At 43.0% G+C, this 25,543-nt stretch overlaps 1 protein-coding gene across 4 annotated transcripts; it reads right to left on the bottom strand.

Annotated features, from left to right (window-relative positions):
* Positions 1 to 1,647: 1,647 nt before the first annotated feature.
* On the bottom strand, positions 1,648 to 25,509 carry LOC131131920 (uncharacterized). Of its 4 annotated transcripts, none has more exons than XM_058076974.2 (5): positions 25,189 to 25,509; positions 15,889 to 15,999; positions 9,421 to 11,495; positions 8,388 to 8,690; positions 1,648 to 5,378 (listed from the first exon to the last, which is right to left on the bottom strand). In XM_058076974.2, exons 3-5 carry the CDS (start codon positions 11,477 to 11,479, stop codon positions 5,113 to 5,115), a joined length of 2,628 nt encoding a protein of 875 aa, XP_057932957.2. In that variant the 5' UTR covers positions 11,480 to 11,495; positions 15,889 to 15,999; positions 25,189 to 25,509; the 3' UTR covers positions 1,648 to 5,112. The 4 variants fall into 4 exon arrangements, with proteins under 4 accessions (XP_057932957.2, XP_057932958.2, XP_057932956.2 ...); XM_058076975.2 differs by having other exon boundaries at positions 15,931 to 15,999; XM_058076973.2 differs by lacking the exon at positions 15,889 to 15,999 and having other exon boundaries at positions 25,189 to 25,508.
* Positions 25,510 to 25,543: the final 34 nt, after the last annotated feature.

The raw sequence follows: 25,543 nt of genomic DNA, 5'->3' as shown, positions 1-25,543 counted from the left end.
ATATTATTTCCGTATCTTCACAGTAAGTTCACAACACTTGAAATGAAACCACGGTCTATAAAAATGGTGGCGTGATGACAACAGGCTCTCTTTAACCGCCATCTAAACTGGGGAGGACTAGATTGTTTGCTTGATGTCTCTCCAGCTATGACGAACAATAACTCTTAACAACATAAGAACAGAAGAAGGGGATGGTAAAAACAAGAGGAAACATTAACAGTGGAGAAATACACATAACCCATAAACGTCACAAAGCCATTCCGCAACGTCACAGTCATCATAAGGAAACTGGAGGATGAAAGAAAGTGAAGGCAATTTGCTTGTGGGATTCTTTGCATGGGATTGTGTAATTTTGTAAAATGCATCGAGAAGTTCTGGAAAGAGCGCCATCATCACAAGCCATTTGAATGAAAAGTTAAGCACGACAGGTCCGTGGTTATGAAAGCGTGCCCATAAATCCATTGAAAATTTAATGTTGTCGTCTCACTTAAGAACTAGTTGCATTGAAAACGCGGAAGTGTAACGTCTGCGCTTCATGATGTCTCCCCAGCGTCAGTGCGCCAAAGAAAAGGAAAGCCATCACCGAAGAAGTGAAAAAATGAATATCATAAAAAGATGTGAGTCCCAGCTGCTTGACTGTCACGGCCATCATTAAAAATGATTGAATGCACGGTTATTCATCCAACTAGCCTGGGACAATATTTTAATGTTAATTTTAAAAGTTTAATTTAAAATGTCCTTCGTGTATGAGTGACATAGGATTTAGTTTTGGTATCATTTAGGGCTGCAAGTAACGATTCATTTCCTAGTCTCAAGCTTGCTGTGTTGATTAATCGAGAAATCGTTTAGGCCAGGGGTCAGCAACCCGCGGCTCCAGAGCCGCATGTTGCTCTTCAGCCTCTTTGTTGTGGCTCCCTTTGCATTCATTCATTCATTAATTTTCTACCGCATATCCTCACAAGGGGTGCTGGAGCCTATCCCAGCTGTCTTCGGGCGAGAGGCGGGGTACACCCTGGACTGGTCACCAGCCAATCACAGGGCAGATATAGACAAACAACCATTCACACTCACATTCATACCTATGGACAATTTGGAGTTGCCAATTAAGCTAGCATGTTTTTGGAATGTGGGAGGAAACCGGAGTACCCGGAGAAAACCCACGCATGCACGGGGAGAACATGCAAACTCCACACAGAGATGGCCGAGGGTGGGATTGAACTCAGGTCTCCTAGCTGTGAGGTCTGCGCACTAAACACTCGCCTGCCGTGCAGCCGCTCCCTTTGCAATGCTTGAAATTTTTTAAACACCCGAGTGGGGAAAATGCACGTCTTTGTAATCCAACTTTGTGTGAGACCATGAATGCATCCAGACTGAGTTCTGACTGGTGATTGGATGAGCAGACAGGATGCTATTCAGTTCTCTCTCACACAGGTAAACATGAAGGAAAATAAGTAATACTTTCCCAGAGCTATTTGACAATTCTAAAAAATACATTTGAGATAACTTAAAAAAACTGCTGCATGGGAACTTGTTTGCGATGTAAACAAATCAAGTAAGTTTACACGTACATTTATGTAAGTTTATCGTCAATACTAGCAAGAGTACTACAACTTGTCTTCTTATCTGAACTACTTTGATACCCCCAAATTCCCTCCAATGTTGTTTTAAACATACTATGTTTTGCGGCTCCAGGCTATTTTTCTTTAGTGGGCAAGGGGGTAAAATGGCTCTTTTCATAGTAAAGGTTGCCGACCCCTGGGTTAGGCCCTGGACCAGGGGTGTCCAAACTTTGATAATCAATTCTGTTGCAGCTCAAGTACAATTTAGGTGTCATTTACGAAAACTCAGTCCAGGAACGGAAGTTGTTCGTAACCTGAGAACCACCAGGATTTAGTTCCAAATGTGAAGTGGGGTGCAGTCTACCCTGGACACGGTGTAAATATTGATGCGCCAGATGATTGATACCTGGGCTACAAAAGTTGCTGTCATAATGAAGGTTTATGTTTCATGATGTAAAATGTCATTGTTGTGCTTTACTTTTCATCAAATGTCCAGTAGGGGTGTCCCGATACAATTTCTTCACTTCCGACTTATTTTGCTAGTGTCCATTCGTTCTTTTGCTGATATCGGATCAGGGCACCCCTAATGTCCAGAAAAAGAATTGTGAAAATGTGCTCTTTCACATGGCGTTACCTCGTTACAGCAATCAACTCCTCTTTAACCTAAATGGTTGTCAATTGACCTGTAATCAATAAGAGAACAGCATTGGGATGCAACGATGATCTGAATAGTATTAGGTCCCATTTAAATGAGCTTAGACTAAGAGAAAACAGCCAGGCTCCTGACAATGTCAATTTTGGACAACATGTTATCAAAAACAGTGGTAATCTGTTTGAAAATGTACAAAATAATTGCCATAGCCCATGAGCAAAGTGGAGTATAGTCGTCCCTCGTTCATAGCGGTTCACTGGTTCCAGTCCCGACCACGATATTGGATTCCATGCTAATCAATTGAATAGTATTGTAGGTACAGGTTAGAAAACCTGTTTCTGACTTTGTGCACATTTTTTTAACATTAGTAGAGCCCTGTAGACATGAAATAACAACCCTAGAGTCACCTTCAAAGTCTTATTATTCACTGTTTACACCCTATCACAACTCTTGTTATGCTGCAGGGACCCGAGATAGCTGCTATGTAGCAAGCTCGCAAGCTAATCAGTTAGCCTCAAATTTATTTTTTCCAAACTTAAAGGGGACCCGTTATGCTAATTTTTGTTCCTTTGTATTGAGTTGTGGACTCCTATAGAGCAGCTACACATTTCTTTCTTTCCAGAATCTGCACCTATTCCACCCACAGCCCGCCTCCGGGCACGCCCACTCCGCTGTGATTGGTCCCACTCAGCTTGTGCAGCTAACTGAGTGCTCAGAGCCATCCCAAACTTCTTTCAGGGCTCACTTCCAAATGTGCATACTTTATTATCTGGAACTTTGGCATCGATTAACACGATAATACAACATAAAACATAATAGGTCACCTTTAAGAAACAAAAAAGTTACCACTTCCACACGGGACGGGAGGAGAATTGTCTGATTTAATGCAGTGTTAAGGTAATTTTTGTTATTACTGCCACCTAGTGACCAGAATACTACTATCACGTTTATTTCAATATGTTTTGAGAAATAATAGAGCGCAGTCACAAAACCACGATATATAGCAAGGGATCCATCATTGAACCGCGATATTGCGAGGGACGACTGTACGCACCAAATGCTTTACAGCCCCACATGTAGTTATCCCAAACAAGATTGCATTTATTACCCTTCTGTAACCCCCCCTCGTCCTTTTCATGTGTTTCAGTATCGTTTGTTTGTATGCTACAAGGCGGTGATGGATGCTGAAAGGACCTCAGGCCTCGACCTTCACAGCAGAAGTGCTCACAGTGAATCAAGGTACCTTTTCTTATCAAAGCCTTCCCAATACAACAATGCATAGTCACGAGGGCCACAGTGAAGAGAGAATAAGGCAGAAGAGGAGCGCCTCTAGAGGAAACAACTTGTGATTCTGACTTGGTCACAAAAGCTAAATGAACTTAAAGCAAAGTAGATTGTTTAAGTAGATTGTAGAAGTTTGGTTTGTCCTCAAAGAGTGTAAACATTTTTCAATGGCTCTTTTTCCCCCTCCTCTCCTCAAGTCAGGAAAGAACACGTAAATAGTCTAAACGGTCACCAAACAAGACATTGGTCAATGTATTAAAAACAGAAAAGACTGTATCCACTGTGGCATCAGACCATAACCCATGAAAGTCTTCACTGACCACAATTATTAGGCACATGCACACAATCTGAGACTTTTGGTTGTCAATGTCTTCAGGTCATAATATGACACCTCCGCTGAACCTGCAGGGCTCTTTACAAGAAGCTCGTTATCGAGTGTCTCTAATTGCATGCTGGAAAATTAATTGCTTTATTGATGTGCTCTTTGCAAAATATGCACACAATTTCTGCTACACATATCTTATTGACCGAGTACAGGAACTTTGGAAATTTAATAACAATGGTTACCTTTTCGTGTCCTCCACCATCACACGTGTTAATTTAAGTTTTGCTTCTAACAAAATCTTCGGCTTTAGTTATGGGTTTATGACTCCACATGAATAAAACATTAATTACTTGGTGTTTAACAGCACAATTGGTATCACTGAAATGAACGTTTTAAGAGTGCAAGGTCTCATTTGCCGCTATTTTTCACTCAATGAATGTTGTACAGGTTTTATTGTAGATGTAGTTAACCTCGAAACCGCGATGCAGCAAATGAAGATAACTCAAACTTCTAAGTATAATGCAGTGCAATACAAGAATAAATTATTTTGAATTCTATCGACTGAATACTATTGTATCGCATCTCGTTACATGTGCAGGTACTTAATGTTGTGGTTAGTGAAATAAATATGCATTTCCAAGGAACCAAGAAACCAAAAAGAAGTACTCTGAAGAAGATGTACCACATCTGAAAATCAGCCATGCCACACGTCTCGTCGCTTTACATTAAAAACACATCAACATTGCATTGTTATTCCAGTTGTTAATCTGCAGTATGGCTGCCTTGAAATATTACTGCACTGCCTGATCATGTACACTTCTTTTAAATATGAAGTTTAGCGGACTGTTTTGTATGCGATATGGGTCTCTTCTGTACTGTACCTGCCAGGTTAATGCTACTCAGTATCTGCATTAGGTCCATGGGGATCTAAAGGACAGAGCCCCAACATGACAAAACGATGACCGAATTTGGTCATTGCATTGCAATAATGTTGTATCAAAGTGGCAATGGTATTGCATGCAAGTGGGGCATGTTAACAGTGCACTGCAGGAGAACACATAGGAGGAGGCATCAGGATAAAAAGAAAAGATATCTCAATATAATGTTACATCTATATTGGCACATTATCTATAAACAGTGTACTGGATGATGATCAAGTTCAATTAGCTACTAATATGAGGTCATGTACCAGTTTGTCTTATGTTTCACAGTATAAAAGTGCACTAACCGCCAAAACATGTCGCCATTTTCCAATGGTAAAGCCAATTCCCTGCCCCGAACAGAGATGTTCCTCACACCTGCGTCTCCACACCATCAAGTTTAGGCATCAGAATGCGAGGAGTCACCCCGGAGTTGAGGTCTCTCTCAAACTCCAAAAGCTGGCCCATGAAGTTTAAATTTGGGGACACCACAGGGCGACGGCTACGCACGTATTTGTAGGCGTCTGTCATTGTCATGAGGGTGTGCTTCATTAAGTAGGCGATGACGATGGTTGCAGACCGGGACACGCCTGCCTGGCAATGCACCAGCACTCCCTGTCCACTCTGATATGCCTCCTCTGTGGACGAAAAAACACACTTGTATCAACTGGAGTAGCAACAAAAACGCAGCACAGTGGCCTAGTGGTTAGCATGCTGGCCTCACAGTCAGGAGATGGAGAGTTTGAATCGCCATCTCTCCCCATGCATGTGTGACAGATGCCAGTGGCTAAACCTCACTCTCTAACACCTTAAGAGTCATGCTCAAATCTAGTTGGGATTTTAGCTCGACGGCTAGCGCTCTCAAGTCTTTTAAGAGTCACGCTCAACATCAAGTTGGGATTTTAGCTTGATGGTTTTGGGGGGGTGAGTGGTAGTGGCAAAACTGACTCCCTGACAACTTAAGAGTCACGCTGAAATCTAGTTGGGATTTTAGCTCGACAGCTAGCGCTCTCAAGTCTCTTAAGAGTCACGCTCAACATCGAATTGGGATTTTAGCTGGATGGCTAGCGCTCTCGGGTCCCTTTCTGTGGACTTGAGTTAGAACCTGGGCAGAATGTGAGGCTGGCTGCAGCAGGCGAGTTACATTGGTGCCCTGACCCGGATGAGAGTGTGGGTTTGGGGGGTGAGTGGTAGTTGGCAAAACTGACTCCCTGACACCTTAAGAGTCACGCTGAAATCTAGTTGGAATTTTAGCTCGACGGCTAGCGCTCTCAAGTCCCTTTCTGTGGACTCGAGTTCGAGCCCGGGCAGAATGTGAGGCTGGCTGCAGCAGGTGAGTTACATTGGTGCCCTGACCCGGATGAGAGTGTGGTTTTGGGGGGTGGGTGGTAGTTGGCAAAACTGACTCCCTTACACCTTAAGTCACGCTCAACATCGATTTGGGATTTTAACTTGACGGCTAGCGCTCCCACGTCCCTTTTCTGTGACTCGAGTTCGAGCCCGGGCAGAATGTGAGGCTGGCTGCAGCAGGCGAGTTACAGTGCATCCGGAAAGTATTCACAGCGCTTCACTTTTTCCACATTTTGTCATGTTACAGCCTCATTCCAAATTGTATTAATTTAATTTCTTACCTCAAAATTCTACACAAAATACTCCATTATGACAATGTGAAAAAGTTGTTTTTTTTTTACTTTTTTTGAATTAAGTATTAATTAAGTATTCACAGCCTTTGCCATGAAGCTCAAAATTGAGCTCAGGTGCATCTTTTTTCCACTGATCATCCTTGAGATCTTTCTACAGCTTAATTGGAGTCCACCTGCAGTAAATTCAGTTGATTGGACATGATTTGGAAATATAAGAACTGTCTATATAAGGTCCCACAGTTGACTGTGCATGTCAGAGCACAAACACCAAGCATGAAGTCAAAAGAACTGTCTGTAGACCTGCGAGACAGGATTGTCTTGAGGCACAAATCTGGGGAAGGATACAGAAAAATTTCTGCTGCTTTGAAGGTCCCAATGAGCACAGTGGCCTCCATTATTCGTAAATGGAAGACGTTTGGAACCACCAGGACTCTTCCTAGAGCTGGCCAGCCTTCTAAACTGAGCGATCGGGGAAGAAGGGCCTTAGTCAGGGAGGTGACCAAGGCCCCGATGGTCACTCTGTCAGAGCTCCAGCATTCCTCTGTGGAGAGAGGAGAGCCTTCCAGAAGGACAACCATCTCTGCAGCAATCCACCAATCAGGCCTGTATGGTAGAGTGACCAGACGAAAGCCACTCCTTAGTAAAAGGAACATGGCAGCCCGTCTGGAATTTGCCAAAAAGCACCTGAATAACTCTCAGACCATGAGAAACAAAATTCTCTGGTCTGATGAGACAAAGATTGAACTCTTTGGTGTGAATGCCAGGCGCCATGTTTGGAGGAAACCAGGCACTGCTCATCACCAGGCCAATACCATCCCTACAGTGAAGCATGGTGGTGGCAGCATCATGCTGTGGGGATGTTTTTCAGCAGCAGGAACTGGCAGACTAGTCAGGATAGAAGGAAAAATGAATGCAGCAATATATAGAGATATCCCGGATGAAAACCTGCTCCAGAGCGCTCTTGTCCTGCTGAAAAATGAACCTTCGCCCCAGCCTGAGGTCAACGACTCGAAGCACACAGCCAAGATCTCAAAAGATTGGCTTCAGAACCACTCCGTGAATGTCCTGGAGTGGCCCAGCCAGAGTCCAGACTTGAATCCGATCGAACATCTCTGGAGAGATCTGAAAATGGCTGTGCACAGACGTCTCCCATCCAACCTGATGGAGCTTGAGACTTATTGCAAAGAAGAATGGGCAAAACTGCCTAAAGATAGGTGTGCTAAACTTGTGGGATCATATTCAAAAAGACTTGAGGCTGTAATTGCTGCCAAAGGTGGATCAACAAAGTATTAAGCAAGTATTAAGCTGTGAATACTTATGTAAATGTGATTTTTTTGTTTTCTATTTTTAATAAATTCAAAACATGTCAAAAAAACCTTTTTTCACATTGTCATAGTGGAGTATTTTGTGTAGAATTTTGAGGTAAGAGATTAATTTAATACAGTTTGGAATGAGGCTGTAACATGACAAAATGTAGAAAAAGCGAAGCGCTGTGAATACTTTCCGGATACACTGTACATTGGTGCCCTGACCCGGATGAGAGTGTGGGTTTGGGGGGTGGAAATAATTGTGGAAATAGCCCACAAGCTAAACCTCACTCCCTGACACCTTAAGAGTCACGCTGGACATTGAAAGTCTGGGATTTTAGCTTCATGACTGGCTAACGGATGACAGCTGGTGCCGCTGTGCGAAAGTACGTTGGTAAACCTCCCTCCTTGACACCTGAAGAGTAGACAGTCGGGGATTTTAGCTGGATGGCTAGCACTTTTTACTCTGATGCCGCGGACCATGTTTTGATCCCTAGTGCTGGGGTCTACCAGACTGGTTGCGGTTTTCTCTGGGTACTCTAAACATTAGCTAAACATAGCCATTAGATTATTTGGAGACCACACAATAAGTGTGAAATGCCGCTTGTCTTTATTTACCTTTTTGTGTGACAAAAAACGAATGAAGGCATAAAAATCCTAAAAGCTGAGGTAAAGACATCTTCACTAAAAGTCTTACCAATAAACTCAAAAACCTCCTCAAAGTATTGTCGAAGGTTTTGTTTGCTGTTGTCTGTGGCTGGCAGCCTTTTGTAGCGCAGTCCAGATTTGACGTGGTAGAGTGGCAGGTGCGTCGTCACGTTGACCACGTAGCCGATGTTGAGGCGCAATAGAAGATCCAAGTCCTGAGCATCCCGTTCGTTTCCAAGGAACAAGAATGGAAGTATGGGGCTGACCACTGCGTTCTCCGCATCGGGAGTCATCACAGACTCATCGGACAGGGAGGCTGGCAGCGAAGATGACAGTGGCAGGGAAAGGTGCACTGGAAGATAAGATTTTGAAAGAATTTTTAGAGAAAATATAGTGGAACTTCTCAGGTCAAATGCTCTGGAGATTGTCCATAAATGGATGGCACCACCCGGGTAACTCAAACAAATCGGACTCAAACCTCTCTGTGTGGGGTTTTCATTATCTCCCTGTGCTTTTGTGTTTTTCTCCAGGTACTCCGGTTTCCTCCCACATTCCAAAAAAAACACATGTTAGACTTGACCAGTGTCTCAGTGCTGGACTGGGCTGGACCGTAAGAATTTCCACGATAGAAATTGACCAAAAAGCCAAGAATGCATCTTAAGCAACCTCCCTCACCAACGCGTCTAGTTTTCCATTCCAAACCCCCAGATATTTTATGTTTTTGCATTGCTACATTTGGAATATCTGAAAACACATTTTGGAAATGGAGTTTTCAATCCCTATGGGATGCTACTTGAGCAACCCCGTTGGAACCTGTGATAGAATTATCAAACAATCATCTGGAAATCATTGGCCAAAAGAGAAAATAGTCAATCTTCTTCATATTGGTACTGTATATCATTCATATTGCTATTTCTGTCTATCTTGTTTGATTTGAGTTAGTTATTTAAGTTTAGTTAAAAAGTTATTTTCTCACTGAACATTTCAAGGGTTTGATCCACAGTTTAGTTCCTCCAGCAGTATGGCCCTCTGTTGGTCTGTTTATCTCTCTACACACAATAAGTTAAGAATTAGAGTCTTACTTCTGCTCTTCTCCTCATCTTGCTCTCTGTTGAGTGAGTTGAGAGCCAAGTGAAGGGACTGAGCCGATGGTAGCGAATGCCCTCCCTCCCTGTCTCTCTGCCAGGGTTTGGGTTTGATGAGTGTGCTGGGGGCGGACGGTGGAGGTGAAAAGGAAACAGGTGATGGTGGAGAAGGAGAGAAGGAGGGAGAAGGTGAACGAGGGTAAGGGCCGTCTCTGTCGTGCTCAAGACGGTCGCCCATTCCTACATTGTCGGCTTTATTCAGAAGCCTCCTGAGCGAATTCCGGCCTTCGTCATATCCCGATCCCGACCTGCAGCCCATAAAATCCAGGGCAGCCATCTTTCCCTGCTGCAGTCGCCGCCGACCAGCGTGGTCTGTTAGCTGAGAGTGTGCGTACTCTTGAAGATTTTGACAGTCCAGGAGTACAAGCCCAGTTCCGTTGCTTCCATTTTGGATCTGGCTCGAAGTGGGCTTCCCGACTCCTATTCCTATTCCGCCACATTGATTCTTTTGAGCTGTGGAATGGGTCATCTTTCTGGCCAGTTCCTCTGGCCAGATAGTACGCACACTGTAGTCATCATCGTCGGCTTGAAACATAGTCGCTGAATGAGGCGCTCCGAGGCTTCTTGCAGGTTGTTTACCCCTGCGAGGGTTAAATGTTACCACTATGGGGTCGCTGCTACAGTAGCTACAGGTGGAGCTACCTGTCTGGGAGGCTTTGGGATTGCAGCCTGTGACACAGCTTTGAATTGCCCTCAGAGGGGCAGAGGAGGATAACGGGGCACAGGGAAGACATCCCCCCACTAGTTTTTTACGAAGAATAGCAGGACTCTCAAAGGTTCCAGCCTCACTGGCGCAGGAGGCACAGCGGAGGGGTTTGAACATGTTGGGCTGGTGGTCAGACACAGTGCTGTTGGTTGATGAGGTGTTGGAGGTGGAGGCGGTGGAGAGACACCCTCCAAGAGTTTTCAGCCCCATATCTTTGCCTCCTTTTTTTACTGCGCCGACATTGTGACCACAGGAAAAGGAGGTGGAAGAGCTACCGCCCCCACCTTGGCAGGTAGAGGAGTGGCCCTTAGACCCTCTGCATCTTACCAACCTCCAGCAACCGCATCCGAACGGGTGGGAGCAGTCGATGGTACAGGTGTGGTCAGGGCTGGGGAACCCCCCCCCTGCATGGGAGGTGCATGGAGAGAGGGGAAGACCATGAAGAATGTGAGGACGGTGATCCCTGTGTCGGGAAGAACGAGGCTCGTTGAGTGGTTGGAAGGAGGCGGGGACGTGTGCGGGCTGAGGGGGAGAGGAAGAGGGGTGGTTTAGGATGGCAGCATGGGGCACAGGGACGGAATTACGGTGGAAGGGAAGACTGTGACTTATATGGCTTTGACGAACAGTGCCCAGCTTGGAATTCTTGTAATCCAGCAAGGGAAATTCTTGGTCGGTTCTGGTAAGAAAATTCTCCTTTTCCTTTTCAGCCCTGAGCTTGTACTGCTGTGCCTGAGCGGGGACAAACTGCAGGACTCCTCCGGCGGAGGATGACAGCTGACTTTGTTGACTTCGCTGTGACTTGTGTTCACCTCCACGTCTTCTCTCAAACGGATCCAAATGTGAAGGGGGGCATTTTACCCGTGCGCCCTTGACACTTCCGCTACGACCAAGCGAGCTACTGATTCCTGCTCTCCCGCCTTTGTCCACCTTCAGTCTGATATCAATCGTGTGTGTGTGGGATGGCAGTCGTGGGCCGAGCGTTACGGTTCCATTGCTGTGGCAGTGGCTTGGGACTTGTTGGTGACCCGCCGGGACAACCGGATGGTCGCCTGTGATTTTCTGTGCACGGGTGGATCTGCGTTTGCATTCCAGAGTTAGGGATTTACAGGTGGGGGAGTAGAAATGAGGCTGGGAAAGGTTTGGTCGAGGAAGACGGGTGACTTGTTCATTGGAAGATGCGGATATCTGAGACGAGTGATGTGGGATGGCTTGAGGGGAAGCCTCACACAAGGATAAGTTTTTAGGCCGCTGGATGACCACTATGCGCTCGTCGAGAGGAAGAGGAGGCATCTGGGTTTAAGTGAAGCTGTCCAGTAAAGAGGAAAAGAGAGAAGGGAAGAGATTAGCCACAGCATTATTGCACTGAAAGCGTGGGTCAGATTTTACATGATGTTTATTTAGACACAAATAGCATTTATTTAAAGGGTCCCTGTTTGTAATTATGTTCCACATTGTTTGATTTTTGAAAGCGGACGGTAAATTCAAACAATTTAATTTATAGTTCATGGTGAACTATATGACAAACTAACTCTCACTGTTCAGTCTCATTCCCACTCAGTGCCGTCATCGGGGTGACACATGTGACAAATGCGTGTTGAGGTAGATCGTTGACTTGGTTCAGTGTATCTTTCATCAAAATGGTAGTGATGCCAAAACGTGTTGCTGCTGGATGTTCATAGTATCCCAATGATAATGTAAGTTTGTTTTCTTTTCCAAAAGAGGGAATTTTAAGGCAAAAATGGGCAAATCAATGGTGCTGGCATGTACACAGGGAAGAAACAAGTCAAAAACAACAAATAATATTGTATTCTAAACGCTATTCCATCATAGTGTCAAGTATTATACATGTTATATAAACATCTTTCCACAGTGACATCTTGACAGTGGGGGACAAGGACAACGGTGGCGATGAAATATGAAATAAATCTGCCTATAGAGACCAGTTTACGCATTTACTATTCTGTGACTTGAAGCTGACCAATCTTCATCTCCATGTGTCACGGCTTACTAAGTACATTTTCATGTTCTCTATTTCATCTCCAAATGTTTCTCCCTTCTTTTCTCCTCTAAAATGATTGACATATCGCTCAAATTAAACATCCTCTGTCTCGCACACCGTTTTGTGTAGCTAAGTGATAGCACTCAGATCGTGTCACTTCCAGAAGTCAGACCGATCTGGTCTCATGAGCGCTAGCTGGTCATGGGTGGCGCCATGTAATGTCTACGAATTTACTGTTCGCTTTCGAAAATTCAACAATGTAAAGAATAATTAATAACAATATGTAACGTATTTGTTTTTTCCGGGTACTCCGGTTTCCTCACACATTGGCTGGCAACCAGTTCAAGGTGTACCCCGCCTCTCGCCCAAAAACAGCTGACATAGGCTCCAGCATACACCCGCAACCCTAGTGAGGATAAACGACATAGAAAATGGATGAACAAAGTTGAAAACTCCTATCAGGGACCCTTTAGATAGTGCTTTGTGTTGTTAGGTAACCAATCTCAGCTGAGGCTAGTCAATTATTTAAGAATGTAAAGTCAAACACCAAAGCATCACAAACAAAAAGCAACACAACATTGAAATGATTTTTCTGTGTATTTCTCACATTTTGTTATCACTTCCACCGTGTGAGGAAAATGAAAACATGCCGATTACAGATACATGCCATGCCAGATTGAACATGAACTTGACACACATAACTCCTTCATCACTGGCTGCACAAGTAGGATATGGAGATTACAGCCACTGGTGCATGTTTGACCTTAATGGATAACATTGGAGCAAGGAACCACTGCCTTTGCCAAATCCATTTAAACATGCACACATCACTCTGCTACTTGCTTATACCAAGGCCACTTGCCAGAAAATGAATGTGCATCTCTCTCTCTCTCTCTATATATATATATATCACGTTTTGACACTCACATTTGCTACTCTGCAATAGGATGTGTCATAGTGAAAAAAAATCAATCCAGAAAAGGGTGAGAGCATGTTAATCAGGATGGCAAACAAGGGTTCTTAAAAGCTCATTTACAAAAAGTAGTGATGAACTTGCAGTAACCTTCGTCCCTCAGAGGAGTCATCAGTCTTAGCAAGACGCATTTGCTGACGTGAAGGACTAAACAGTGACTGGTGATAAATATGTACTGCAGTACTGCACAGTAGACAGCATGCTCGGTCAGAACTGCGTTGATTGATTATTTTGACCCAAAAAAAGGTGTCTTTGAATGATCCAAGTTACTTTCACAAATCCTAAATGCGCATTCATGTGGCCCTTGATATGAACCAAATATCACTGCATACACCACAACACACAACAACTGGACTTAGCAAAGCACAGGTTTTTGTCAACATGACACAGCACAGCCGAGTAATAGCTCACGGCGCATTAAAAGGCAACTTTGTATTTATTTGGGTCATTTAATCACCACAATCATCATCATGAACATTTAATGGCATGTTGGTACACAACATCACAATAGAAAACACACAGTGATGAACAACACACACTGATGAATGGGGATCATTTGTCATGCTTATTGCATCCAGGACTCATTACGCTGTTGATTAAGTGCTTTATTTACTTTTAACTATACGGGGAAGTTCAGTATGGCTCTGCGGTTCAGTTGGGTGCTAAAATGAGTTTCAGGAAATATGCTATTTGTTGGCAAGCGAATCCCTAAGCAAGAGATGCAAGATATTGTTTTTTCCAAACCGATACTGATAACTTTCTCCTTTCTAAAGACCGATATTATACCAATAAGCGATACCTTTTTTTTTATGTCTAATTTTGCAAGTGTAGTTTGGGCACACGTGGAGGTAAGAAGGAACTTGAAGAAATTTGGATTTGACCAACTGTACTTGTTGATTTGCGAGGTCATGACATTACTACTAGTATCAGGAAAAACAGAGTATAGAGCGGAGGGAGCCACCTAGCATGGCCGAGCAAGGTGCACTGTATTCGGGCACAAACTCTAAAGCCACGGAGGTCTCTGGCAAACCTTTGGCACTTTTCAAACGCTGCCATGCTAGCGTTTCAGATGGCTGAGAAGGTTTTTTGTGTGCTCGATGGGTTTATTTCCTTCATCACGGAGCATTTGGTACAGCGTCCTTCATCTTAAAGTGAATGTTTGTGAATGTTTCCTCTTAAAGTGAGAACAGCAGAGGTTACCGTTATCATCAAGGCAGGAGAAAAATGATTGGTTATTGGAGATATTTTTAGTGTTATCCGATTTATCGATTTGACGCCTGAATTCCTGGATATTGGGCCAATTATTGTGCACCCCCAATAAAGACACATACATTGCATGTTTCTGCAGTAAGATTTTCGCATGGTGAGACTGACAGATTATGACAGCAGTCTGCATTAATGAGTGTCACATAGAATGACAACCGACAAAGCTGGTCGTCAAAGTGGCTTACATGAAGCTGAAGCGCCTTTTACGTGTGGTGTTTTGTAGTTATACTACGAGGGTGATAATCACATAGGGTTCATAACTTGTGTGGAATTCAACTCGTGATAATAAATCATAATCTTTTACCAATAGTATCAGAAATTGATCAATTTTTGATCAAATCTCAATGTGTGGTCACCATAACAAATAATTATGTATTTTCCGGACTATAAGTCACACTTTTTTTCATAGGTTGGCTGTTCTGCGACTTATACTCCAGAGTGACTTATAAATGAAAAAAGTGTTTATGTTACATAAACACTGGACACCTTTTCTGTTCATGTTTATTTTTTGTGTAGCTGAATAAGCATTGTGTTAGCATATCTTACACGTATTCAGCCTGTTCTCTATTCTTTTATTGTTAGAACTTGCCTTCCAAGAGGACGTAATGTCTGTTTTGGTCAAGTAGTTTGTAAAATAAATTATCTGCAAAAAATGCGATTTATACTCCAGTGCGACTTATGTATGTTTTTTTTCTACCTATTTATGCATTTTTGGCCTTGTGCGACTTATACTGCGGAGTGACTTATAGGCCAGAAAATATGATACTTTAAGCTCCAAAGCTGAGGTGGTACGTGGGAATCGAACGTAGTGGCTTTGCCCATTCATTCATCATTCATCTACACATTCCTGATCAAAATATTAAGACCAGGTGAAAAATTGCAAGAATTTACATTTAGCAGTGTTGGATCTTAGGGAGGTCTTGAGCAGATCTAGAAATGAGAAAGCAATTTGGTTGTTCGTCAGCTGATCAAAAGTTTAAGACGACAGCCTTTAAAAGCCCAAATCTTGGCAAAAATGTGTATTGAATGGGATTTTCTCTCAGGTGTTCACATTGTCACGGTCACTTGATGGCAAAGGCAAACAAGCTTTCTGTCTTTGATGATGATGGGGGGTTCAGTTTTTTTTCTTGAGCTGTGGTCTTCAACTTTTGATCAACTGATATATATTCAGTCACCCGGTCTGACAATTTTAGCAGGCATGTATGCAATTGAAATGTATTTTATAAAAAATGATCGCTAGTTGTGCCTGAGCTATATTTTCTCGAATGTTTGCCCTTTGAGTCATAGTCATGAAGAATTTCCCAAGGAGTGCAAAAGACCCAAATGTAGAACAGGGGAAATGTGGTGCCAATAAACAGGGAAACGGAAGCGTCACGGTCAACCACAAAGTACAGGAGGGGAATAAAGATATGAAAAACAGTCTGGGGGTGCCACCCATCCTAAAACTAAACAGATACCGACCCAAAGAGAAGGCAAACCCAGCTCCGGTATCCCCATGCTTACGTCCATGCACACAGCCCGGTGACGGTATCCTCATCTTTTGTTTTTTTTCCTCCCCTTTTTCTGCTTAGCCTGTGGTAGAGGGGGTGGGGGTTACATTGACCCAGATTTGTCATGATGGAAGCCGCTATCTCTCTGATCACCACTCTCTCACACACTGTCACTGCAGGCTGGCCAGTGGCCTTTTCACTCGCTCCTAGTCGAGTATTCAGCAGACAGTCAGCGTCATGGAGACGAGGAAAACACCTCCAAAAAAGTACGTTAGTAAAAGACACAGACGTTTTTAGGTTGGAAATGCGGTATTTTCAGATTTCTAGGGTAGGGGTGTGCAAACCTTTTCCACCGAGGACCATGTACTGAAAAATGACAGGATGCATATTTTGTCATCATGCTAAGAAGTCCCCAATCAATGAATTTCCACGTTATAGGATTCAAGTTAAGAAATGTAATATTTTCATTGTTATAGCATTAAAAGTCAACTGTTTATGACCTTCTAAATATGGTTGTAAACATGATTAGAGCCCCGTAGGTATGACATAACACCCCAAAGTCACCGTTACCCTCCTATTATTCTTTGTTTACACCAGATTGCACAATTATTATGCTACAGGGGCTCTAGACGGCTGCTGGCTAGCAAGCTAACAAGCTAGCAAGCTAACCAGTTAGCCTCAAATGTTAATTCATTCATTTTTTACTGCTTATCCTCACAAGGGTCGCGGGCGGTGCTGGAGCCTATCCTAGCTGTCTTCGGGCGAGAGGCGGGGTACACCCCGGACTGGTGGCCAGCCAATCACAGGGCACATATAGACAAACAACCATTCACACTCACATTCATACCTATGGACAATTTGGAGTGGCCAATTAACCTAGCATGTTTTTGGAATGTGGGAGGAAACCGGAGTACCCGGAGAAAACCCACACATGCACGGGGAGAACATGCAAACTCCACTATGATGAAAAAAAGTCAACATTTTGAGATAAGGTCCTAATTAGCAGGAAAAAATTCTGAATTCTGATAATTATCAGATAAAAAGTCAAAATTTTGAGATAAAAATTCAAAATTATTAGATAAAAAGTCAAAATTATGAGCTAACAAGTTGAAATTGTGAGATAAAATGTCAAAATGATGAGAGAAAAATTCTAAACTATTACATAAAAAGTCAAAATTATGAGCTAAAAAGTTGAAATTGTGAGATAAAACGTCAAAATTATGAGATACAGGCAGAATTATTAGATAAAAAGTTGAAATCATGAGATAAAAATTCATAATTATGAGCTGAAAAGTTGAAATTATGACATTATGTGCGCTGTGATTATGCCAATCACAGGGCACATATAGACAAACAACCATTCACACTCACATTCATACCTATGGACAATTTGGAGTGGCCAATTAACCTAGCATGTTTTTGGAATGTGGGAGGAAACCGGAGTACCCGGAGAAAACCCACACATGCACGGGGACAACATGCAAACTCCACACAGAGATGGCTGAGTGTGGGATTGAACTCCGAGCTGTGAGGTCTGCGTGCTAATCACTCGACCTCCGTGCAGCCCAGCCTCAAATGTATTTCTTCCAAACTTATGAAAGGATTTCAAACGGAGTGGACATGAAGGACAAAGAAGCCACCACTTTTTCATAATCTTACGTTCAAATACAACTTAATTTTTTTATATTTTGGACACCTCTGCCTTAATGAAATCAGAGCATAATCATCTTTACCACGTGTCCTCATCGGTGTCGTGTGTGAGCTGGAGCCTATCCCAGCTGATTTCCGGTGAGAGGTCAAAGTACACATATCATTCACACTCAGATTAACACCTATGGATCATTCAGAGCCTGCAATTAGCCTAGCATGCATTGTTTTGGGGATGTAGGAATCGATACTGGACACACACACAGGAGAAAATGCAAACTCCGCACAGAGATTCAAACCATCGATCTCTTGACTCAACCTATAACACAATTCTTCTATGTAAAATACACACGGTCATTCATTTTTCCTAGTCTAGAAAGTGCAATGCTTAAGGCAGAAATACAGTGAAGAAAATAAGTATTTGAACACCCTGCTATTTTGCTATTTCTCCCACTTAGAAATCATGGAGGGGTCTGAAATTTTCATCGTAGGTGCATGTCCACTGTGAGAGAGATAAACTAAAAAGAAAAATCCAGAAATCACAATGCATGATTTTTTAACAATTTATTTGTGTGATACAGCTGCAAATAAGTATTTGAACACCTGTGTATCATCTAGAATTCTGACCCTGAAAGACCTGTTAGTCTGCCCATTAGAAGTCCACCTGCACTCCATGTATCATCCTGAATCAGATGCACCTGTTTGAGGTCGTTAGCTGCATAAAGACACCTGTCCACCCCATACAATCAGTAAGACTTTAACTTGTAACATGGCGAAGACCAAAGAGCTGTCCAAAGACACCAGAGACAAAATTGTACACCTCCACAAGGCTGGAAAGGGCTACGGAGCAATTACCAAGCAGCTTGGTGAAAAAAGGTCCACTGTTGGAGCTATCATTAGAAAATGGAAGAAGCTAAACATGACGGTCAATCTCAATCGGAGTGGAGCCCCATGCAAGATATCACCTCGTGGGGTCTCAATGATTCTAAGAAAGGTGAGGAATCAGCCCAGAACTACACGACAGGACTTGGTCAATGACCTGAAAAGAGCTGGGACCACCGTTTCCAAGGTTACTGTAGGTAATACACTAAGACGTCATGATGTGAAATCATGCATGGCACGAAAGGTTCCCCTGCTTAAACCAGCACATGTCAAGGCCCGTCTTAAGTTTGCATATGACCATTTGGATGATACAGAGGAGTCATGGGAGAAAGTTTTATGGTCAGATGAGACCAAAATAGAACTTTTTGGTCATAATTCCAATAAGCGTGTTTGGAGGAAGAAGAATGAAGAGTACAATCCGAAGAACACCATCCCTACTGTGAAGCATGGGGGTGGTAGCATCATGCTTTGGGGGTGTTTTTCTGCACATGGGACAGGACGAGTGCACTGCATTAAAGAGAGGATGACTGGGGCCGTGTATTGTGAGATTTTGGGGAACAACCTCCTTCCCTCTGTCAGAGCATTGAAGATGGGTCGTGGCTGGGTCTTCCAACACGACAACGACCTGAAGCACACAGCCAGGAAAACCAAGGAGTGGCTCCGTAAGAAGCATATCAAGGTTCTAGCATGGCCCAGCCAGTCTCCAGACCTGAACCCAATCGAAAATCTTTGGAGGGAGCTCAAACTCCGTGTTTCTCAGCGACAGCCCAGAAACCTGACTGATCTAGAGAAGATCTGTGTGGAGGAGTGGGCCAAGATCCCTCCTGCAGTGTGTGCAAACCTGGTGAAAAACTACAGGAAACGTTTGACCTCTGTAATAGCAAACAAAGGCTACTGTACCAAATATTAACATTCATTTTCTCAGGTGTTCAAATACTTATTTGCAGCTGTATCACACAAATAAATTGTTAAAAAATCATGCATTGTGATTTCTGGATTTTTCTTTTTAGTTTATCTCTCTCACAGTGGACATGCACCTACGATGAAAATTTCAGACCCCTCCATGATTTCTAAGTGGGAGAAATAGCAAAATAGCAGGGTGTTCAAATACTTATTTTCTTCACTGTAGGTATAATACTGCAGCAGTTAGCTGTGCGCACTAATCATCTGTCATAGTTTGGAGTTATTGTGGTGGTTCAGTGTTTTGGGCAGAAGCTTTGGGGAAACAGATGCTTCTCTGGTTGTAAAAGATTAAAGACAATCTTTGTGTTTCTTCTATTTGCCCACGGTGATGCAGACAATCCATCACAGACACCTGCCTGCACCCACAGTGGAACAGAGCGGACATGCTGTGGCACTGGGAATGGGAAGAACCAACCATGCGCTAAATCAATATCTCAGAAAATTGCACTACATGGAGAATTTGTATTGCAATACTGTCCAGGGTTCTAAAGATAGTGTTTGGAAGAACATTAATCACTGATATCCCCCCCCCCCCCCCCCCCGACCCCCACCCCCAAAAGGCCAGTGGTTCGTTTTCTGTCTGAATCTACATTTTCATCAATAATGAGTCGATAAGAAACAAGCCATGTTGAAGGCGTGTTGATAGCAGAGGGAAAAATATTCCCTGCCTAACTCTGCACTCTTGGAACAACGGGCCATACACACACCGGAAGTAGAACAGAACTACAGCCACACTCACAAAAAATATTCATAATCATGCATATTTAACTGGCTAACAATTGTTGCTACATGTCCTGGTAGCACGTAATTCCAACCTTCACGTTAGATGTGGCACTACTTTTTAAAATAATTCTTCATGTTTATGCACGTTTAATAAAGGTGTGGAAAATAATCGATATTAATCGATACATCGAGTGCATCGGCTCATTCACTGGGTATGGATGCAATTGACGGGTGAATTCTAGATTCATCGCAATGTGTTTGTGGTTATCGATAAAATCCAATGCAACCCCCGATTTATTAATGTTCAACTTCACCACATATGCTGTTTCCCAGGCGCAATGAATGCACCGTCATTATTTGGCGTTTTGTATTGAATATGGACGGAAGCCGTGAGGCAAATCCAACTACTAGTAAAACAGCATGGATGTTCGTAGCAAGTAGCAGCAAGGAAATTTCTATATTTAACCCCCCCACAACGTTTAAATGGTATGTTTGGAAACACTACGGATTCTCAAAGAACGATGGAAAGCTCGACAAAACGTCCGTCATTTGCAAAGAATACCGCGTTAAGAAGCCGTACAACTGCAGCACGACAAACATGCAGACCCCCTTAACTTGTCCATGTTGCCCACAACATGGACAAGTCTACCGCCCCCTTCCTGTCTAGTTCCTCGTCCGACACCGGGGAAGAACCAAGCAAATCAGGTCAGAACAAGTGGCTCTTCCGCTGCTTTGCAAATTGTCCAGGAGCTATTTGTCCGTCCCTGCAACGAGTGCCATCAAGTGTGTTATTGAGGTGCATTTTAGTGAATTACTTTATTTATTAAATTGCACCTGACTGCTAAACCAATGAGTTTTTTTACTAAGTATTCTAGGCCTACGTTAAGCATAGGAATGGCAAAATGAATGAAAATCCAGATATCAGGCATTCAGAAGATGATCTAGAGGATGAAGATGATATAGAAAATGGATGGCTGGAATATGTACTGTTTATAGTTTGTAGTAGTATAGATAATTCATTATTATTACACTTCAGTATAGACGACACATCAATGATAAAAAGCCTCACTTCACGGATGTTAAGCTCAGTTTAATTCCACAGTGCATAATGATTGTACAACTCGAGAAGGTTTCTGATGTTTTCTGTGCATATTGTGTGGCAGTGGCATGGCTGCAAGCTAGCTGGAGAAACAGAACATGTCCTGACAATGACCAAAGGACAAAAACAATGTCACTGCTTCCTCACATACGATATGGTGACACCTTCGGTAATCTTTTTTGTCTAGGGATTATGCCAACACATTCATTTGAAAAAAAAAACAGAACAATCTGAGTTTTAGACAAACGACGACAAAGGCAATTCAAGACTTTCCTTGCTGTGGTAAATAATGGATAAGACTTGGCAGTGTTTTATTCGGAAAGCACCAACTGTATCCCCGCATGAAGGGAAAGTGTGACAAAGCTTTGTCCTGACACTGGTGTCACAGCAGCATGTCAGGTCTCGACCCAAACATTTGAAGAGTTGAAACGCCACCTGTAACTGCAGCAGGATGCTTTGTAGAAGGGCAATGGCAGAAGAAGGAAAATCAGTAAAAATGTGATATAAATGATAATAACTGCCGACTGCACTGTTTGGCGGATGGCCAAAGTGCATTTGGATGCGATATTTCAACCTAAATGTCTAACTCTGCATGTCACAACCCCTCATTCTCGTGATGGGTCCTTCGCCGACACATTAAAGCGAATGAGCCATAGTTTTTTGCTGTATAAGACTGGGGTGAGTCATGCCAGTCAAAATGCTCAGAAAGTAGCACTTTGCATTGCCGTTTACACGGCAATGACAATTTTCCCATTCTGGAAGCCGTTTTCAGACAGATACAGTTTCACAACACTCAAAACACTGTTGGCGTTGAAAGGCTGAAAGGATAAAACACTTTGCCCTTTCCAACTTGGAAACATTCCTGTGTGGACAGACTGAGAGGCCACAAGCGATCTTTTTTAAGCACAATTAGCACAGCTTCCCATAGGAATGCTTTCATGATGCCGCCATTCACATAGCACAACTAGAGTTGTACAGCGATAACGGATAACTCAGAGCAGACGATAGTAAACATTAGAACCATTAGAACCAATTTCAGAAAATCTCTCACTTGGTTCCCAAAAAAATGCTTTCATGAAACGCACTCACAACTAGAGTTGCACAGCATTCACAACTAATTCATAGAGAAGCATTGAGATAAGATAGTAAATGGATAGGTTAACAGTATAGTCACAACCAATTTGAGCAAGGTTATGTCGAATAGCTTCCCGCAATGCTTTCATGATGGCCCCACTCACATAGTACAACTAGAGTTGCACAGCACTTACAGATAACTCATGGAAAAGTACTGGGAGCAGACGATAGTAAACAGAAATAACAGCCCAATTAAAACCAATTTGAGCAAGTCTCTCGCTAGGTTCTGTCAAATAGCTTCCCAAAGGAATGCTTTCATGATGCCACCATTCACATAGCACAACTAGAGTTGAACAGCGCTCACAGATAACTAATGGAAAAGTACTGAGAGCAGGCGACAGTAAATATTAGATACATTAGAACTAATTTCAGAAAGTCTCTCACTTGGTTCTATGCAATAGCTTCCCAAAGGAATGCTTTCATGAAACGCACTCAAATAGCACAAGTAGAGTTGCACAGCATTCACAACAAATTCATAGAAAAGCATTGAGATGAGATAGTAAACAGATTTGAGCAAGTCTCACTAGGTTATGTTGAATGGCTTCCCGAAGCAATGCTTTCATGATGGCCGCACTCACATAGTACAACTAGAGTTACAGATAACTCATGGAAAAGTACTGAGAGCAGACGATTGTAAACAGACATGCTAACTGTACCATTAAAACCAATTTGAGCAAGTCTCTCGCTAGGTTCTGTCAAATAGCTTCCCAAAGGAAAGCTTTTATGATGCCGCCGCTCTCATAGTACAACTAGAGTTGTACAGCATTTACAGGTAATTCATAGAAAGGCATTGAGATAACATAGTAAACAGGCTAACAGCATCGATAGAGCCAATTTGAGTCTCTCAAGTCTCTCACTAGCTTCCCAAAAGAATACTTTCATGATGCCTCCACTCACATAGTACAAGTAGCAAAGACAACATAGTACACAGACTTGCTAACAGCATCTTTAGAACCAGTTTTATGGCAGTCTCTCACACACAAGCTTAACTTTCACTTTCCAGAGGGGCCCTTTGTCAATCTTCCTCATGGATGCGAGAGTCCAGCACTGTAACCAAATGTATTGTTCTTATTTTTTAATATCGTTTCAAAACCTTTTAAATTGTGTGATCACTGACTACATCTCCAATAGCAACGTAGTCCAAAGAACCAGGAAAAGTAGCTTTAATAAAACTAAGCTGTTTAATTTAATGAATTAAGTCACAGTTCAATTCATCTATTAATCTAATGAATCTGATTTTGATTGGTGTTATTTTCCCAGGCTTGTTTTATACGTGCGTTTGTGCTATTGTAACAACATGGTGTGGTCCTAGATGACTGGCAAGAGCTAGTTCCTAATGTGTTGTTACTATAATCAGCTTTGTTTCGCTGCCTTATCAGCGCACATGCCACAAAACAGATGACGGCGAGGAAGTCAGAATAATTACATCACATAATCGCCACACTCAGCAAAGAGAATGTGATGGAAGTGACAAAACTAAATGGCCAAATCTCCCTCCCTCATTTTCTCCTGCAGAGTCAGTGTGATTATCACAGGCATAAATAGCAAGTACAGGACAGAAGCATAGGCAAGTGGTTAGCTGCGAGACCCAAGTTCGATTCCACCCTCGGTCCTCTCTGTGTGTAGTTTGCATGTTCTCCCATAGTTTGAATGTGTGGTGTGAATGGTTGTTTGTCTATATGTGCTCTGTGAATGGCTGGCCACCAAACCTGGGTGTAGGCCGCCTCTCGCCCGAAGAGAGCCGGGATAGGCTCCAGCACCCTCGTGAGGATAAGTGGTAGAAAATTAATGAATGAAGATAGAAGCATGGTCTACGTCTGTTATTACAAGCGGCTTTTAAATTACTTAGTCTAAACACAGCCATGACCTCAGGGACCTTAAACACATTACTGTGATGGATGGCACTTGGGCAGCAGAGCAGCATCATTCTTAGCAACCCCTTTTACACATACATTATTTGGACAAAAGTATAGGGACACCTGGAGGTGACGCCTACAGGATGTGAAAATGGAAGAAAATACGGAGTTGGTTTCTCCTGAGCCCCAGAAGAACATTTTCGGAAGTCAGAGATGACTGAAATTCGACAAAAGGGTCTTCAGGCTCACCAGATTCATCCTAAAGGTGTTTGATGAGACCAAAATCATTCAAGTATGCCTTTATGGATCTTGATTTGCGGACCGTGGCACGGTCACATAAACTGTTGCCACAAAGAACACAAATATAATTAAGTCATAAATTTGACGATATATTTCATTCATGGATCAACACAATGCTGAGAAGTAGATCATGCTGTATTCCCAGCCTTTTTTAATGAGTCAAAAGTCTAATCTGTGAAGAGCAAAAAGACAAGCCTAATATAGCCCACTAAGAATAGCAATTGAAGGAAGCTGCTTAGAAATAGGAAGTTTTTTTGCTCGGTATTTGAGCCCTCTGTCAGATAAAGATAAGAAAAAGCGCAGTGTGCTTTAAGAATAATCTCCTCCAGGGCTGGGCTTCTGAAGCCTGCTGTCATGGCCGGTTATTGAGAGTAATTGTAATGGGCTGACAGTTCAAGTCCCATATCTCAATGCAAAATAATGTTCCTGCTGCTTTCCATCTCTGGAGTCGACGTCAACCTTCTGACATATCGGCTCTTGGAGACATCAAAGTAAAACCACGTTCCTTAAAACAAACATTGTGTGTGCGTGTATGTGTGCACATATAATATGTAGTAGTTTTCCTGATTTGAAAACCTAGCATGCATGACCAACACGTAGCCGCACGCAGCCCGCAAGGCCGACCACAATACCGGACACGGGAGGTTATCAACTGGGAAAGACTTACATCAAGAGAGGCAGACGTGGAGTGTATTCATCATTTACATGCAGCGTCACCACTCGCCGTCATGCCTGTTCTGGTGTCGATGGTTCCGGTCTGATCCAGATGTGTGTGACACCGAGCCAGTCCGCCGGCTCGCGCGGTCATTGGGGCTTCAAAAAGAACAACACGCTTTAAATAAATTACAAAAAAGATCCAATTTGCATGAGCAAATTAGTTTTAAAAAATCGACTTGCTTCGATAAGCGAGTGTGTGACAGTCAGCTGCAGAGTGTGTGTGTGTGTGTGTTTGCAAGGAGGTGGGCTCTATTGTCTCTGTTGTGCATGACATCATCTCAGGCCAATGGCGGGGCGCACGAGAT

Source organism: Doryrhamphus excisus, linkage group LG1, assembly GCF_037039965.1.
Source record: "Doryrhamphus excisus strain RoL-2023G ecotype Guam linkage group LG1, RoL_Dexc_Guam_v1.1, whole genome shotgun sequence".
NCBI classification, from domain to species: Eukaryota; Metazoa; Chordata; class Actinopteri; order Syngnathiformes; family Syngnathidae; genus Doryrhamphus; species Doryrhamphus excisus.
Note: the sequence above shows the minus strand (reverse complement) of the source record. Positions and strands in the feature narration are given on the sequence as shown.

What these genes read in the sequence shown, in the direction of transcription:
- LOC131131920 (XM_058076974.2), bottom strand. Translation starts at nt 11,479, where the DNA reads ATGCCTCCTCTTCCTCTCGACGAGCGCATAGTGGTCATCCAGCGGCCT. An exon ending in AGATGAGGAGAAGAGCAGAA is followed by an intron (nt 8,691 to 9,420) that starts GTAAGACTCTAA and finishes CTTATCTTCCAG; the next exon opens with TGCACCTTTCCCTGCCACTG. An exon ending in GGAGGTTTTTGAGTTTATTG is followed by an intron (nt 5,379 to 8,387) that starts GTAAGACTTTTA and finishes TTTCGTCCACAG; the next exon opens with AGGAGGCATATCAGAGTGGA.